The 18,820-nt window shown below is 43.2% G+C and overlaps 1 protein-coding gene across 1 annotated transcript in view; it reads right to left on the reverse strand.

Moving 5' to 3' along the window:
• Window positions 1-548: 548 nt before the first annotated feature.
• The window catches only part of LOC133575803 (leucine-rich repeat-containing protein 24-like), a 54,748-nt gene continuing 36,476 nt past the window's right edge, over window positions 549-18,820 (reverse strand). Inside the window, exons 2-5 of the mRNA XM_061928657.1 lie at window positions 12,082-12,256; window positions 6,502-6,780; window positions 6,223-6,391; window positions 549-2,294 (exon numbers count right to left, since the gene is read on the reverse strand). Coding sequence (XP_061784641.1) covers window positions 1,060-2,294; window positions 6,223-6,391; window positions 6,502-6,780; window positions 12,082-12,243 — 1,845 coding nt within the window. The 5' untranslated portion in view covers window positions 12,244-12,256 and the 3' untranslated portion in view covers window positions 549-1,059. The remainder of the gene's footprint in view (window positions 2,295-6,222; window positions 6,392-6,501; window positions 6,781-12,081; window positions 12,257-18,820) is intronic.

Consider the following 18,820-nt stretch of genomic DNA (forward strand, 5'->3'; position numbering starts at 1 on the left):
TGCTGTACATATCCTACCAATTATGATGATAGTATATATCTGAGAGTATATATCTGTATCATGAATCAATTTAAGTGGAAACTTTTTCGGGTGTTACCATTTAGTGGTCAATTGTACGGAATATGTACTGCACTGTGCAATCTACTAATAAAAGTTTCAATCAATCAATCAAAATTCTAAGGGTTGTGGCTCCGGCTGCTGGTGGTTGTAGCCCTGGCGCAAGCCCATGGTTGCCCGCTTCTGGTGGTTGTTGCTCCGGCGCCAGCCCGTGGCCCGCTGCTAAAGGAGTTTTAACCCGCGTCCTGCTGTGTGTGGCTGTAGCTCCGGTGCTAACCTTCGACCTGATGCTGGGGGAGTCAGTTCTAGCATTGGCTTGCTGCTTGTGGCTGATGGTTGTAGCTCCTGTGTGAGCCTGTGACCCTTGTCGGGTTGGGTCGGCTCTGGGGCTAAGCCCGATGATTGCTGCATTTTGTATAACAATGGATGTGAAATTAATACTGAAATACTTTATCAATTAAAATGTATTTTATTTGTAGAAAGTGCAGACAAATTGCGACATATTCATACAACAGTAAATGGAGTGTTACTTACAAATGTTGTTGGAGTTACTGTAATGTTTGATGCAACTTGGATACAAAAAAACAGTTTAGTACATTAACAACATCAACAATATTCACAGTGTTATGGTAAAAAAAAAAGGGCATCTACCACGAGGGCCACAAAACACTGCGTTTAAAGTTGAACGTGTCTTCATATTTACACAATCATGACGTCATATTTACACGACCATGACACAATGTCTGAGCACAATTAGAATTTGTTAGACGCGTCACAGCTTCACTTTTCTAAACAGGTGTAGTGAAATGTTAGCTAAATTCTATATGTAGCGACATTGTTATCCTTAAAGGGTTGAGTCAGAGTTAAAATGGTCGTGAATAAAATGGAGTTTAACCGTTTACGCAAAGACGGATGTCCGTTCCGACAATATGATGCATCAGTTCTTTGCCCCACGTTGCGTTCCTTTCATATTTTTGATCAATTATACGCGTTGGAACACGTTTAGCAGTGGATTTCGTAAGCAAGCTGCGATCCAAAGAGGAGACTTTGACTTAGAAAGACCTCTTCTGGGTCTGTTGTTAAAGGCCCTTCGCCGCCATCGCCTGGTTTCCTCCGAACCCCCATGCCTCCTGATCTGGACAGGGTCTGAACCACTTGATGGTCCAGTAGAGCTTCTTTCATGCTCGTTGGTTGGACATAACCTCCCATCATGGGACACCTTGCCGAGGCGGTGCCGACAGGCCTGGCTCGGTTAAGTATGTACATCTCGTGACCGTGGTCGTCGCTGTACTCCTCCAGCTGTGCGAAAGTGGTGGGTCCGTCAGAGTAATCGTTCACATAGATGATGCTTTCTTCTTTGCTCGTGCAGTAGGATCCCGCTTCCTCTTTATGGTACTGCTGGTGTCTGGTGTAGATCATAATCAGCAGAAGGATAGCAGTCAGCGCCAGTAAGGAGATGCCGACCGCAATGACGGTTTGCGTGGCTGGGCCAAGAGCGCTGAAGTCCATGCTGTCTCGCTCATAAAGTGGCTCCTGGCTAACATCCGCCACCTCTGGCTGGGGGAAGGATTTGGACGAAGAAGAAACCAACGAGTGGGTGTTTAATTGAGGCCAGAATTGTGATGAATATGAGGAAGAGGACATGTTGACAGCTAAGTGAAACGTGACCCTGGCCACACCACCAGGGTTCCATGCTTCACACTCATAGCGGCCAGCATGTGCCACCGTCACATTGCTGAGGAACAGCATTCCGCTGCCCAGGTCCGGGTCAAAGCTGTCCCTCTCACCGCCCTCCTCTGTCCCACGCACAACCCCGTTGACTTCTCCTATCTTCATCGCCCCACTGCTGGGTAGGGCGGTGACAGCTCCTTTAACGCCAGGCCGGAAAAGCTCGCCATTGGGACCCGTTTCTTGAACTAAGCCTCGAGGGGACAACTGGGCCTTACCGTTCGAAGACTTTTTCCAGGTCACCTGAGGCTGAGGGTATCCTGAGGCTTCACAGGAGACTCTCAGGCTCTCCCCAAGTCTGACCGTTAGATGGCTGGGCTCAAGCTGCACAACTGGGGGGATGCACACCAGGCTGTTTGGAGCCACCTCCCCCAGGCTGAGGTGGGAGAGGCGAGGTGGCTCCGAACACATCAGCCGGCGCTGCTCCGCGGTGCTTAGCAGCCGCTGCCCGTCCTCGCCGATCCATGTCCTCAGCCAGTCAAGAGCACAGTCACAACGCCAAGGATTCTCTGGAGGCAGGCAAAAGAAGTATTGGATCGAATTAACTCGATTCGGTTAACCTGTTTTTGTCTGTGGTAATAAAAAGTGTGTCTTGCATGGATCGTGTGATCGACAGGCGGATCGGTGCGGCGTCTGCAGTGATGCGGACCCCGCATCGGTCCGTCGTGGTGAAAAAGGAGCTAAGCCGGAAGGCAAAGCTCCCAATTTACCCGTCGATCTACATTCGTACCCTCACCTATGGTCATGAGCTTTGGGTTATGACTGAAGGGACAAGATCACGGGTACAGGCGGTCGAAATGAGTTTCCTCCGACGGGTGGCGGTGCTCTCCCTTAGAGATAGGGTGAGAAGCTCTGTCATTCGAGATGAGCTCAGAGTAAAGCCACTGCTCCTCCACATTGAGGCATCGGGCATCTGGTCAGGATGCCACCCAAACGCCTCCCTGGGGAGGTGTTTAGGGCATTTCCGACCGGTAAGAGACCACGGGGAACACCCAGGACACGGTGGAGAGACTGTGTCTCCCAGCTTGCCTGGGAACACCTCGGGATCTCCCGGGAATAGCTGGACCAAGTAGCTGGGGAGAGGGAAGTCTGGGTTTTTCTGCTTAGGTGGCTGACACCGCGACCCGACTTCGGATAAGCGGAAGAAGATGGATGAATGGATGGTTTCTTGCATCATGGAGAAAATCAAAAAGCCATAATCACGGTTCGGTTTCAAGGTCACGGTTCGATTCAGTTCAGTTTTGGTACAGTAAGGGAATATAATGCAAAATGAAAACATGTTTAGCTTTTGTGCAAACCGCTTTCATAAAAATGTAAAATATAAAATAAAACACTGCAAACTGCTGGCATGCAATAAAATACAATAAAAAAAATAATAAAAAAATTCAATAAATTATGTGCATTAAAGATGGTTAAAAACGTATATAATATATTTCAATATATTCTAAGCTACCCAAACAGAACATCAGTATTTTAGCTTTGTGTTATAGTTAGGTATGTAACAATATGAACATTTCCTACCACGGTTATGTTATTATTAATGCAGTATAGTTGAATGTGCGAAGAATCACATTAAAAAGAATCACAATTCGGATCATCATGACATTTCAAGTCAAAAGCAACGGTATCGGCAATACTAGCTAGCTTTGTATTTATCTGGTATTGGACTGATATAAAAAATCCCAGCATCCCCCACTCCTAATAATCACTGTATGGCCAATCGGAAGGCCTCTGTACTGAACTTAAAGTTCCGAAAAAGGTGGGGAAAAATCAGATCACAAACACTTTCCTAAATCCAATCATCCTCTGTCGGATTATTGTTTTTATCACTGAGTTAGTTTCACAAATCCAGCTGGCAGTGATGTGCAATACCACTGATTAAAGTTTAGGCCGGTACCGATACTTTATGCAAATATATCAAAAGTGTCTGGTAAAAATTACAATGAAGTATATTTCAAGTGTTGCTGCTGTTGGGGAATCATATTCAATCAATATAAAATCAATATCAACAATGGCTTTTTCTGTACTGAATGCGTTATTTCATATTTACGGGGGCATTCAACTCAGTATGTAGTGTGTCCAAATGGCTACAAAGACTTCCTGATTTATTATGCTAAGACTCATTTTAATTGCCAGTAATTTTCCTGAATAAACAAATGACAGACTGAATGACTGAGCACAGCACAGTGTTCCGCTGCGCTTGCACATTACATACTTATATAGGGGGAACAACATTTTTTGGATGAGATCTCAATGATTTTGGAACTTTAAACTGGCTTCCTGTCAACGATATAAGTTATCTAACATAACTTAAGTATCAAAAGTATCGATATTTAGATTTGAAAATCGACATTAGAGCATAAAGATCTGGTATCAGTATGAACCGGGCAATAAGAAGAGCCTATAAAAATGGTCTAGAAAAGGGTTTAAAAAAATAAAACAAAAGCAAATATATCTAAAGTGTCTGGTAAAAATTACAATGAAGTATATTTCAAGTGTTGCTGCTGTTGGGGAATAATATATTTAATCAATATAAAATCAATATCAATAATGGCTTTCTGTACTGAATGCATTATTTCATATTTACGGGTACATTCAACTCAGTATGTAGTGTCTCCAACTGGCCTATAATACAAGGATACAAAGACTTCCTGTTTTATTATACCAAGACTCATATTATTGCCAGTAATTTTCTTGAATAAACAAATGACAGACTGAATGACTCGAGCACAGCACAGTGTGTCGCTGCGCTTGCACATTACATACTTATATAGGGGGAATAACATTTTTTGGATGATATCTCAATGATTTTGTAACTTTAAACTGGCTTCCTGTCAACAATGTAAGTTATCTAACATAACTTAAGTATCAAAAGTATCGATATTTAGATTTGAAAATCGACATTAGAGCATAAAGATCTGGTATCAGTATGAACCGGGCAATAAGAAGAGCCTATAAAAATGGTCTAGAAAAGGGTTTAAAAAAATAAAACAAAAGCAAATATATCTTAAGTGTCTGGTAAAAATTTAAATGAAGTATATTTCAAGTGTTGCTGCTGTTGGGGAATAATATTCAATCAATATAAAATCAATATCAATAATGGCTTTCTGTACTGAATGCGTTATTTCATATTTACGGGTACATTCAACTCAGTATGTAGTGTCTCCAAATGGCCTATAATACAAGGATACAAAGACTTCCTGTTTTATTATACCAAGACTCATTTTATTGCCAGTAATTTTCTTGAATAAACAAATGACAGACTGAATGACTCGAGCACAGCACAGTGTGCCGCTGCGCTTGCACATTACATACTTATATAGGGGGAATAACATTTTTTGGATGAGCTCTCAATGATTTTGTAACTTTAAACTGGCTTTCTGTCAATGATATAAGTTATCTAACATAACTGAAGTATCAAAAGTATCGATATTTAGATTTGAAAATCGACATTAAAGCATTAAGATCTGGTATCAGTATGAACCGGGCAATAAGAAGAGCCTATAAAAATGGTCTAGAAAAGGGTTTAAAAAAATAAAACAAAAGCAAATATATCTAAAGTGTCTGGTAAAAATTAAAATGAAGTATATTTCAAGTGTTGCTGCTGTTGGGGAATCATATTCAATCAATATAAAATCAATATCAATAATGGCTTTTTCTGTACTGAATGCGTTATTTCATATTCACGGGTACATTCAACTCAGTATGTAGTGTCTCCAAATGGCCTACAATACAAGGATATAAAGACTTCCTGTTTTATTATACTAAGACTTATTTTATTGCCAGTAATTTTCTTGAATAAACAAATGACAGACTGAATGACTGAGCACAGCACAGTGTGCCAATGCGCTTGCACATTACATACTTATATAGGGGGAATAACACAATTTAGACGAGATCTCAATGATTTTGTAACTTTAAACTGGCATCCTGTTAATGATATAAATTATCTAACATAACTTAAGTATCAAAAGTATTGATATTTAGATTTGAAAATCGACATTAGAGCATAAAGATCTGCTATCAGTATGAACCGGGCAATAAGAAGAGCCTATAAAAATGGTCTCGAAAAGGGTTTTACTTGAAAAAATAAAACAAAAGCTAAGAAGTTGATGGCAATGATATATCCAATATTTCTCCCCTTTGTGATTTGCTTTTGTCATTTGTCACTGAAGTTGTGCTGCATTGATTGATTATTCCTTGAAGAAATATGTTTTTTTGTTTTGATAAAACTGTTGCTAAGACAACACCCTTCCTTTTTGATGATTGTTTTTAAAGAGCACAATCTTCCCAGTTTGAAGCTCAGCAAGATAGATTTGTGAAATCAAAACGCCTAAATCCTTTATAAATGGAGCAAACCAATAATTACTTTAAATGCAGGGGTTTAATCATGTCATGAATCATATACTGTGGCAATTATATTATTGTTCTTCAAACCTGTGACTCGGAGCACCTGCAGGCTGACAAGTGGTTTGAGCGACGAGGCTCCCAAGGTATGGAGATTATTTCTGCTGAGATCCAGAAGAGCCAGAGACGACAATCCGGACAGTGCTTTCTCTGCCAGCAGCTCTATGCTGTTTTCCTGCAAGTGGAGTTCCTGAAGGCGCTGTGCAGAGAGGGATGAATAATAATAACAAAAGATTCATAAAGAATTACTAATGTTTCACTTAGCTGTTAAAAGTATTTTTGCTGGGACAATGCATATTCCATACCGACCTGCAACCCCCGGAAGGTGTTGTCCTGAACTCGGGTGATCTGGTTCCCTGCAAGGTAGAGGATCCGAAGGTGCTCAAGACCTCGGAACATGCCGGGGGTAACCAGATGTATGAGGTTTCCATTGAGGGCGAGCTCCAGTAGCTGACGCTGGCTGAGAAACGCTCCTGGCTCCAGAGCCGAAATGCTGTTGTTTTGGAGGTACAGGTAATGGAGGCTACCCAGGCGAGTCAGGTCCTGGAGACGGATCTGTACGATAGCATTGTCCTGGAGGAACAAGGTCTGTAAGGTGGGACAAAAAAAAAAAATTGAAATACATTAAAGTTAATTAATAAAATGATTATTTATTGTCTATGGATGTTCTCATTCCTCCAGATCTTTGTGTTCTCAGGACATTCAATTAATCACAAATGGACTGTTCGGTTTTTAAAATTCCCTTTTAACGACTGTCATTGGCATTCACAGAAGGTTTGCTCGTTGCATTGCCCATACTTGTGTTGGAGTATAAATAGTTGGGGTTTTGTCACTAGCTTCTAGACTTGATCAGACCAATCTAAGTCCATGACTCTATCTGACCAATCGAAGTCTAAGACGACTCCATCTGACCAATCTAAGTCTAAGACGACTAGATCAGGCCAATCTAAGTATATGACTTCATCTGACCAATCTAAGTATAAGACTACTAGATCTGACCAATCTGAGTCTAAGACGACTAGATCTGACCAATCTGAGTCTAAGACGACTATACGTGGGGCGGTATAGCTCGGTTGGTAGAGTGGCCGGGCCAGCAACTTGAGGGTTCCAGGTTCGATCCCCGCTTCCGCCATCCTAGTCACTGCCGTTGTGTTCTTGGGCAAGACACTTTACCCACCTGCTCCCAGTGCCACCCACACTGGTTTAAATGTAACTTAGATATTGGGTTTCACTATGTAAAGCGCTTTGAGTCACTAGAGAAAAGCGCCATGTAAATATAATTCACTTCACTTCACTCGATCTGACTAATGTAAGTCTAAGACTAGATCTGACCAATCTAAATCTAAGACTACTAGATCTGACCAATCTAAGTCTAAAACTAGATTTGACCAATCTAAGTTTATGACTAGATCTGACCAATCTAAGTCCACGACTCGATCTGACCAATCTAAGTCTAAGACGACTAGATCTGACCAATCTAAGTCTAAGACTAGATCTGACCAATCTAAGTCCACGACTCGATCTTACCAATCTAAGTCTAAGACGACTAGATCTGACCAATCTAAGTCTAAGACTAGATCTGACCAATCTAAGTCCATGACTCGATCTGACCAATCTAAGTCTAAGACTAGATCTGACCAAATCTGACCAATCTAGGTCTAAGACGACTAGATCTGACCAATCTAAGTCTAAGACGACTAGATCTGACTAATCCAAGTCCATAACTCGATCTGACCAATCTAAGTCTGAGACTAGATCTGACCAATCTAAGTCTAAGACGACTAGATCTGACCAATCTAAGTCCATGACTCGATCTGACTAATGTAAGTCTAAGACTAGATCTGACCAATATAATTCTAAGACTACTAGATCTGACCAATCTAAGTCTAAAACTAGATCTGACCAATCTAAGTTTATGACTAGATCTGACCAATCTAAGTCCATGACTACTAGATCTGACCAATCTAAGTCTAAGACGACTAGATCTGACCAATCTAAGTCCATGACTTGATCTGACTAATGTAAGTCTAAGACTAGATCTGACCAATCTAAGTCCAAGACTACTAGATCTGACCAATCTAAGTCTAAGACGACTAGATCTGACCAATCTAAGTCCATGACTTGATCTGACTAATGTAAGTCTAAGACTAGATCTGACCAATCTAAGTCCAAGACTACTAGATCTGACCAATCTAAGTCTAAAACTAGATCTGACCAATCTAAGTTTATGACTAGATCTGACCAATCTAAGTCTAAGACATTTTCTACCACTTGTCCTTAATAATGTTGACAAAATAATAGGTAGATAAATGACACAATATGTTACTGCATCCAGTATGTCAGCAGACTAATTATGAGCCTTTGTTTGTTTACTTACTACTAAAAGACAAGTTGTCTAGTATGTTCACTATTTTATTTAAGGACTAAATTGCAATAATAAACATATGTTTCATGTACCCTAAGATTTTTTGTCGAAATGAAGCCAATAATGCCATTTTTTGTGGTCCCCTTTATTTTGAAAAGTACCGAAAAGTATCGAAATAATTTCGGTACCGGTACCAAAAATATTGGTATCGGGACAACACTAGTCCCTCATAATGATTCGGAACAATAGGCAACATTCCAAAATGTGCTGGATAAGTTAAGGTACCACTGAATACTGTAAACAATCACACAGTTGCAGTAAAAGTTGGGCACCCAAGACTTGCTTTTAAAAAATCACTAAATATGAACTTTGTTGTCATTGTACCCTGGAAAAAGATCTGTTCCAATGACTGCCAAAGTAATATGACATCTGAACAATTACTAACGGACTTAATGACTCACATGCTAATGGTGTATTTTATAAGCAAAGTAGCAATCCTAGCCACTGTGAGCGGGCTTTCAGATCTTCAGAGTGCATTGATATATGGTTCAATGTTTTGTGGCTTGGCAGAGGTGCTCTCTAGTTGTCTGTCTTCTTGTCATTGTGCTCTCATGCCAAAATGCAAAGCAGTCCGAGCGGCGTGAACATTTAACAAATATTGTGGGGCTGTTTGAAGACAACAACTCCCTAAGCAGCGATGAATAATGCATGGCCGCTATTTCCTAGATTAATCATAAACGTTGCACTCGTCGTTTGATTCTTTCAGTTTTTTTTCTCCCCAAAACTTAAAAGGAGGGCCATGGGATAAAGTGCAATAAACAAGACTTAATGACTGAGGTTAATGGAAGGAATTATTCCAGACATTGTTCCATCAATATTCATGAGCCGCACTAAGCCCGAGCCTGACCCCATGAAGAGAATACGAGGTGATGTTAAACATCTTCTTGACAGATGATCAGAGGGTCACTTTCTGAGCACGGATAAATCATTGCCCCCTCCCCGAGGCTTACATCCGAGCGGGTCGCTCCAAAATGATTAACCACAATCGTTTCCCTCTAATAGGCCGGAATGGATCACGCAGAGGGCGGTACGGTAGTAGTGGTTCACACTGAGGAGACTGGGTTAGAGTCTTTGCCTGGAGATCATACTAGAGCCTTATTCCAAGACTCCGACTGAGGTTAATAGGTGTGACCGCGACTGGTTATTTGGAGAACAGCCAGTGTGCCTTGGTAAACCTCACTCCGTAACACCTTAAGAGCTCCGGTTGTTAGGAAAACCCAGGTTGGAGCCCCTGGCAGAAGAAAAGTAGGGACTGGACCAGGTCACGCAATTGACTGGTCAGTCCAGAGTGAAGTCAGAAGATGATGAGAACAAACAGTATACAGTCATGGTCCAAAGTTTACATACACTTGTAAAGAACAAAACGTCATGGCTGTCTTAGAGTTTCCAATCATTTCAACAACTCTTACTTTTTTGTGATAGAGTGATTGGAGCACATACTTGTTGGTGACAAAATAACATTCATGAAGTTTGCTTCTTTAATGAATTTATTCAAAATCTGCTGGGTCAAAAGTATACATACAGCAATGTTAATATTTGCTTACATGTCCCTTAATAATAACAATAATAGATTTTATTTGTAAAAAAGCACTTTACATTGAGTAAACAACCTAAAAGTGCTACAATGTATTAAAAAAAAATACAAATACAAAGATAATAATAATAATAATAAAAAATAAATAAAAACTAGAACAGCCAAATAGTTAAAACTAGTATGCCTATATCCAAAAAAAGGCTTTTTTAAAAAGAAGGGTTTTTAAGCCTTTTTTAAAAGCATTCACAGTCTGTGGTGCCCTCAGGTGGTCAGGGAGAGTGAACCCTTGGCAAGTTTCACTGCCATAAGGTGCTTTTGGTAGCCATCCACAAGCTTCTGCTTGAATTTTTGACCACTCCTCTTGACAAAATTGGTGCAGTTTGTCAAAACGTGGACTGTGGTGTGTTTGTTTTCCCGAGATGCAAGTAAAGCTGGACTGGTCATGGCGTGAAGGTAAATACATATTTATTTATAACACTCAAAGGAACAAAAAGCGCGCTCAAGGCGGATGTACAAACTTGACTAACGAAACAAAAAGACTTGCACGTGGGCAAAAAACTGTGAACAATTAAACAAAAACACTAACTGTGGCATTAATAGAAAAAACTTACTTGGACATGGCATGAAGTGCGCAGAGGTAGACAGAGTGTGACAGGGGTATGAATGCGGGATGTCGTCAGAACGACAAACTGAAAACAATGAACTTAAATACTATAGACATGATTAGTGAGAGCAGGTGCGTGACTCAAAACGTGAAACAGGTGCGTGACGTGACAGGTGAAAACTAATGGTTGCTATGGTGACAAAACAACAAAAGTGCACAAAAAGTCCAAAAACAAAACCGCACATGACTAAAACAAAACATGATCACACAGACATGACACAGTTCAGCTAAATTTGTTGGTTTTCTGACATGGACTGGTTTATTCAGCATTGTCCACACATTTAAGGGTTAGATTTTGGAAAAAAAGCATTAATTCTAGCCTGATTTAGCCATTCCTTTACCACTTTTGACTTATGTTTGGGGGTCATTGTCCTGTTGGAACACCCAACTGCGCCTAAGACCCAACCTCCGGGCTGATGATTTTAGCTTGTCTTGAAGAATTTGGAGGTAATCCTCCTTTTTCATTGTCCCGTTTACTCTCTGTAAAGCACCAGTTCCATTGGCAGCAAAACAGGCCCAGAGCATAATACTACCACCACCATGCTTGACGGTAGGAATTAGTGTTCCTGGGATCAAAGGCCTCACCTTTTCTCCACCAAACATATTGCTGGGTATTGTGGCCAAACAGCTCCATTTTTGTTTCATCCGACCACAGAACTTTCCTCCAGAAGGTCTTATCTTTGTCCATGTGATGCCCAAACACACGTCAAAAGTGGTAAATCAGGCTAGAATGAAGGTTTTAGAACTGCCTTCCCAAAGTCCTGACTTAAACGTGTGGACAATGCTGAAGAAACAAGTCCATGTCAGAAAACCAACACATTTAGCTGAACTGCCCCAATTTTGTGAAGAGGAGTGGTCAAAAACTCAAGTAGAAGCTTGTGGATGGCTACCAAAAGCGCCTTATTGCAGGTAAACTTGCCAAGGGACATGTAAGCAAATATTAACATTGCTGTATGTATACTTTTGACCCAGCACATTTGCTCACATTTTCAGTAGACCCGTAATAAATTCATAAGAAGCAAACTTCATGAATGTTTTTTGTGACCAACAAGTATGTGCTCCAATCACTCTATCACAAAAAAATAAGAGTTGTAGAAATGATTGTAAACTCAAGACAGCCATGACATGATGTTCTTTACAAGTGTATGTACACTTTTGACCGCGACTGTACATAGAAAATGGACGGATGGATCACAAACATGTCGATGGGAAATAAATCACTGATACCCTCGTGGTGGTCAGTCGTGATCTGAACTACTCACTGACCTCAGTGAAGGAAGGGACATCCTGGGGGATTCCTTTGACTCCAAGAGAGCCGCACTCCACCGTGAGACTGTAACAGCGGCAACCGGAGGGACAGCCGAGCGCCGGTTTGGAGACGAACGCCAGAAAGATGGGGGCGAGTGTGGACAGCCACAAGAGGGCCATGGTTGTTGCAGAACTTGAGAAACCAAAGCAGAGAAAGAAGAAGCATAGATATTATGCATCACATTCAGTTTAATTAATGCTTTTTTTTCTGGAGAAACCAGGAAATTGAACAATAGAATAGCATTTGGTAAGACTTGTGAGTTTAAAAAAAGGGGCATTAGAGTATCAAAGTCTGCATAAAATACCTTCTATGTACATGCAACCAGTATTTCTCTGTTAATTTTTTTTGTTCTATACCAGGGGTCGGCAACCCGTGGCTCCGGAGCCGCATGCGGCTCTTTGATCAGTCTGATGCGGCTCAGCCGCATACTTGCCGAATCCCCCCGCCCGCCCGCCCGCCCGCCCGATTTTCCCGGTAGACTTCCGGATTTCAGTGCCTCTTGCAGAAAACTCCCGGATTAATATTCTCCGATTTTCACCCTTACATTAATAATAAGAGCGTGCCATGATGGTACAGCATTTAGCGCCCTCTACAATCTGTATAAACAGCGTGCCAACCCAGCCTCTTGTTATAAGCATCTTCTGCTTGCACACAAGTGACAGCAAGGCATAGTTGGTCAACAGCTACACAGGTTACACTGACGTTGGCCATATAAAACAACTTTAACACTCTTACTAATAATGTGCCACACTTTGAACCAAAACCAAACAAGAATGACAAACACATTCCAGGAGAACATCTGCACCTTAACACAACATAAACACAACAGAACAAATACCCAGAATCCCATGCAGCCCTGACTCTTCCGGGCTACATTAGACACCCCTGCTACCACCAAACCCCACCCCCACCCCAACCCTGCTCCCTCACACATCAACCCCCCCTCTGTGCGTCGGTTGAGGTGAAGAGTTAGGGCTGCATGGGATTCTGGGTATTTGTTCTGTTGTGTTTATATTGTGTTACGGTGCGGCTGTTCTCCCGAAATGTGTTTGTCATTCTTGTTTGATGTGGGTTCACAGTGTGGCGCATTATTTGTACCGAGGATGTCGTTGTGGCTTGTGCAGCCCTTTGAGACACTTGTGATTTAGGGCTATATAAATAAACATTGATTGATTGATTGATTATTAGTGAGAGTGTTAAAGTTTTTTATACAGCCACCGTCAGTGTGGTTGTTGACCAAGTATGCATTGCTGTCACTTACGTGTGCAAGCAGAAGCCCCATACAACGTGTGGCTGGGCCGGCACGCTGATTTTAGTGGGCGCTAAATGCTGTACCATCACAGCAAGTTCGAGAGAACAGTTGCCTTGACAATCATAGTCTGCCGGAAAAATCGGGAGGGTTGACAAGTATGACGCTGTCACGCGCCATTCATATAAAACCCGCGGGCCGCACTAACATTCAATTTTCATATTAAGGTGTGGGCCGCGTGTCTGAGACCCCTGGTTATACATAGCACAAAGCAAGAAAAAAAACTTTGTATGCAGTGTTATTTCATTTTAAATTTCAAAAGAATTTTGTGGCTCCCATTGTTTTCTTTAATTTGTGAAACTGGTCAAAATGGCTCTTTGACTGGTAAAGGTTGCCGACCCCTGTTCTATACCATCCATCCATTCATCTTCTTCTGCTTACCCGAGGTCGGGTCGCAGGGGAAGCAGCCTAAGCAGGGAAGCCCAGACTTCCCTCTCCCCAGACACTATGTCCAGCTCCTCCCGGGGGATCCCGAGGCGTTCCCAGGCCAGCCGGGAGACGTAGTCTTCCCAACGTGTCCTGGGTCTTCCCCGTGGCCTCCTACCGGTCGGACGTGCCCGAAACACCTCCTTAGGGAGGCGTTCGTGTTGCATCCTGACCAGATGCCCGAACCACCTCATCTGGCTCCTCTCAATGTGGAGGAGCAGCGGCTTTAGTTTGAGTTGCTCCCGGATGACAGAGCTTCTCACCCTATCTCTAAGGGAGAGACCCGCTACCCGGCGGAGGAAACTAATTTCGGCCACTTGTACCCGTGATCTTGTCCTTTCGGTCAAAACCTCATGACCATAGGTGAGGATGGGAACGTAGATCAACCGGTAAATTGAGAGCTTTGCCTTCCGGCTCAGCTCCTTCTTCAACACAACAAATCGATACAGCATCCGCATTACTGAAGACGCCGCACCGATCCGCCTGTCGACCTCACGATCCACTCTTCCCTCACTCGTGAACAAGACTCCGAGGTACTTGAACTCCTTCACTTGGGGCAAGATCTACTCCCCAAGCCGGAGATGTTCTATACCAGGGGTCGGCAACCCGCGGCTCCGGAGCCGCATGCTGCTCTTTGATCACTCTGATGCGGCTCAGCTGCATACTTGTCGACCCTCCCAATTTTCCCGGGAGATTTCCGGATTTCAGTGCTTCTCGCAGATAACTTCCGGGACTAATATTCTCCGATTTTCACCCTAAGAATAATAATAATAAGGGCGTGCCATGATGGTACAGCATTCAGCACCCTCTACAATATGTACAGCACCCTCTACAATATGTACAAACAGCGCGCCAGCCCAGCCTCTTGTTATAAGCATCTTCTGCTTGCACACAAGTGACAGCAAGGCATAGTTGGTCAACAGCTACACAGGTTACACTGACGTTGGCCATATAAAACAACTTTAACACTCTTACTAATAATGTGCCACACTTTGAACCAAAACCAAACAAGAATGACAAACACATTCCAGGAGAACATCTACACCTTAACACAACATAAACACAACAGAACAAATACCCAGAATCCCATGCAGCCCTGACTCTTCCGGGCTACATTAGACACCCCTGCTACCACCAAACCCCACCCCCACCCCAACCCTGCTCCCTCACACATCAACCCCCCCTCTGTGCGTCGGTTGAGGTGAAGAGTTAGGGCTGCATGGGATTCTGGGTATTTGTTCTGTTGTGTTTATATTGTGTTACGGTGCGGCTGTTCTCCCGAAATGTGTTTGTCATTCTTGTTTGATGTGGGTTCACAGTGTGGCGCATTATTTGTACCGAGGATGTCGTTGTGGCTTGTGCAGCCCTTTGAGACACTTGTGATTTAGGGCTATATAAATAAACATTGATTGATTGATTGATTATTAGTGAGAGTGTTAAAGTTTTTTATACAGCCACCGTCAGTGTGGTTGTTGACCAAGTATGCATTGCTGTCACTTACGTGTGCAAGCAGAAGCCCCATACAACGTGTGGCTGGGCCGGCACGCTGATTTTAGTGGGCGCTAAATGCTGTACCATCACAGCAAGTTCGAGAGAACAGTTGCCTTGACAATCATAGTCTGCCGGAAAAATCGGGAGGGTTGACAAGTATGACGCTGTCACGCGCCATTCATATAAAACCCGCGGGCCGCACTAACATTCAATTTTCATATTAAGGTGTGGGCCGCGTGTCTGAGACCCCTGGTTATACATAGCACAAAGCAAGAAAAAAAACTTTGTATGCAGTGTTATTTCATTTTAAATTTCAAAAGAATTTTGTGGCTCCCATTGTTTTCTTTAATTTGTGAAACTGGTCAAAATGGCTCTTTGACTGGTAAAGGTTGCCGACCCCTGTTCTATACCATCCATCCATTCATCTTCTTCTGCTTACCCGAGGTCGGGTCGCAGGGGAAGCAGCCTAAGCAGGGAAGCCCAGACTTCCCTCTCCCCAGACACTATGTCCAGCTCCTCCCGGGGGATCCCGAGGCGTTCCCAGGCCAGCCGGGAGACGTAGTCTTCCCAACGTGTCCTGGGTCTTCCCCGTGGCCTCCTACCGGTCGGACGTGCCCGAAACACCTCCTTAGGGAGGCGTTCGTGTTGCATCCTGACCAGATGCCCGAACCACCTCATCTGGCTCCTCTCCATGTGGAGGAGCAGCGGCTTTAGTTTGAGTTGCTCCCGGATGACAGAGCTTCTCACCCTATCTCTAAGGGAGAGACCCGCTACCCGGCGGAGGAAACTAATTTCGGCCACTTGTACCCGTGATCTTGTCCTTTCGGTCATAACCTCATGACCATAGGTGAGGATGGGAACGTAGATCAACCGGTAAATTGAGAGCTTTGCCTTCCGGCTCAGCTCCTTCTTCAACACAACAAATCGATACAGCATCCGCATTACTGAAGACGCCGCACCGATCCGCCTGTCGACCTCACGATCCACTCTTCCCTCACTCGTGAACAAGACTCCGAGGTACTTGAACTCCTTCACTTGGGGCAAGATCTACTCCCCAAGCCGGAGATGTTCTATACCAGGGGTCGGCAACCCGCGGCTCCGGAGCCGCATGCGGCTCTTTGATCACTCTGATGCGGCTCAGCTGCATACTTGTCGACCCTCCCAATTTTCCCGGGAGATTTCCGGATTTCAGTGCTTCTCGCAGATAACTTCCGGGACTAATATTCTCCGATTTTCACCCTAAGAATAATAATAATAAGGGCGTGCCATGATGGTACAGCATTCAGCACCCTCTACAATATGTACAGCACCCTCTACAATATGTACAAACAGCGCGCCAGCCCAGCCTTTTGTTGTACGCATCTTCTACTTGCACATGTAAGTAACAGCAACGCATACTTGGTCAATAGCCACACAGGTTACACTGACGGTGGCCATATAAAACAACTTTAACATTCTTACTAATAATGCGCCACACTTTGAACCAAAAACAAACAAGAATGACGAACACATTTCGAGAGAACATCTGCACCTTAACACAACATAAACACAACAGAACAAATACCCAGAATCCCATGCAGCACTGACTTTTCCGGGCTACATTGTACATCCCTGCTCCCACCAAACCCCGCCCCCACCCCAACCCTGGTTGTTGACCAAGTATGCCTTGTTGTCATTTACGTGAGCAAGCAGAAGTCCCATACCACGTGTGGTTGGGCCGGCACGCTGGATATAGTGGGCGCTAAATGCTGTATCATCACGGCACGTTCGAGAGAATAGTTGCCCAAAATTTCGTAGTATGCTGGAAAAATCGGGAGGTCGACAAGTATGACGCTGTCAAGCGCCAAAACTCGAGACCCTTGGCATATACATAACACAAAGCAAAAAAAAAACTTTGTATGCAGTGTCATTTCATTTTAAATTTCAAAAGATTTTTGTGGCTCCCATTGATTTCTCTGATTTGTGAAACTGGTCAAAATGGCTCTTTGACTGGTAAAGGTTGCCGACCCTGTTCTATACCATTTTATAAACTTATTTCAATACCTCAACCACACATACAGTATAGTCGCAAATTCAGACAAGTCTATTGAACAAAATAAATCTGGATTTAAACGGACTGATTTACAGTTTTTTTTCCAAATAAACTACAGATAAGTTAACTAGAATTCAGCTTTTTCTGTTATTTGTTCTCTTATTCATACATTCATATTGTTCATCTGGAAATAAGTGTTTGGGGTACATTCATTGTTAGTACGTGTCTGTTTTGCTTTCAAGTTGTCACGATTGGGTCGCTTGGGTCGTTCTCCCGGGATGCGTACGGAACTCGGGACGAAGCGTGCAAGAGAAGTTAAAGTTAAGTTAAAGTACCGTATTTTTCGGACTATAAGTCGCAGTTTTTTTCATAGTTTGGCCGGGCTCCAGTGCGATTTATATGTTTTTTTTCCTTCTTTATTATGCATTTTCGGCAGGTGCGACTTATACTCCGGTGCGACTTATACTCCGAAAAATACAATACCAATGATTGTCACACACACACTATGTGTGGGGAAATTTGTCCTCTGCATTTGACCCATCCCCTTGTTCACCCCCTGGGAGGTGAGGGGAGCAGTGGGCAGCAGCGATGCCGCGCCCGGGAATCATTTTTGGTGATTTAACCCCCAATTCCAACCCTTGATGCTGAGTGCCAAGCAGGGAGGTAATAGGTCCCATTTTTATAGTCTTTGGTATGACTCGGCCGGGTTTTGAACTCACAACCTACCGATCTCAGGGCGGACACTCTAACCACTAGGCCACTGAGTAGGATTCATTTGTCATAAATCATACAAGAGATACAAACATGCAGGAAACATGATCGCACGGGAAGCTAAGACGAGACTTAGCACAGGAATCAAGGCATAGAAAACCAGAAGTCCATCCAACGTGACTGTTGCATACTGAAAATAAGGAAGCCAGACCGAGTGTGTCTATATCCAGATTGATTAGTGCCTGGCAGCAGGTGAGCGTGCCGAACACTAATCAGAGGCAGGTGAAACTAATCAGCACGAATGGTAACCAAAACACAAACCCAGGGGTGCTGAAAACAGAACTGAGGTAGTGGACCTAATAGAACAAAACTAAACAAAACATGATCCGGGCAACGGATCATGACACAAGTCTGGTATATTTTTAGTGAAAATAATAAACAATATACCAAAATATTTCATAAATTCTTTGACATTTGCACGGCTTGTAAGTCTGCATCTTGCACACAAGTCATACTTGCCAACCCTCCCGGATTTTCCGGGAGACTCCCGAAATTCAGCGCATCTCCCGAAAACCTCCCGGGACAAATTTTCTCCCGAAAATCTCCCGAAATTCAGGCGGAGCTGGAGGCCACGCCCCCTCCAGCTCCATGCGGACCTGAGTCCGCTTTCCCACAATATAAAGAACGTCTACAGTAAACAGCAATGTTGTGACACTCTTAAACAGGA

This window comes from Nerophis lumbriciformis, linkage group LG03 (assembly GCF_033978685.3).
Source record: "Nerophis lumbriciformis linkage group LG03, RoL_Nlum_v2.1, whole genome shotgun sequence".
Taxonomy (NCBI): Eukaryota; Metazoa; Chordata; class Actinopteri; order Syngnathiformes; family Syngnathidae; genus Nerophis; species Nerophis lumbriciformis.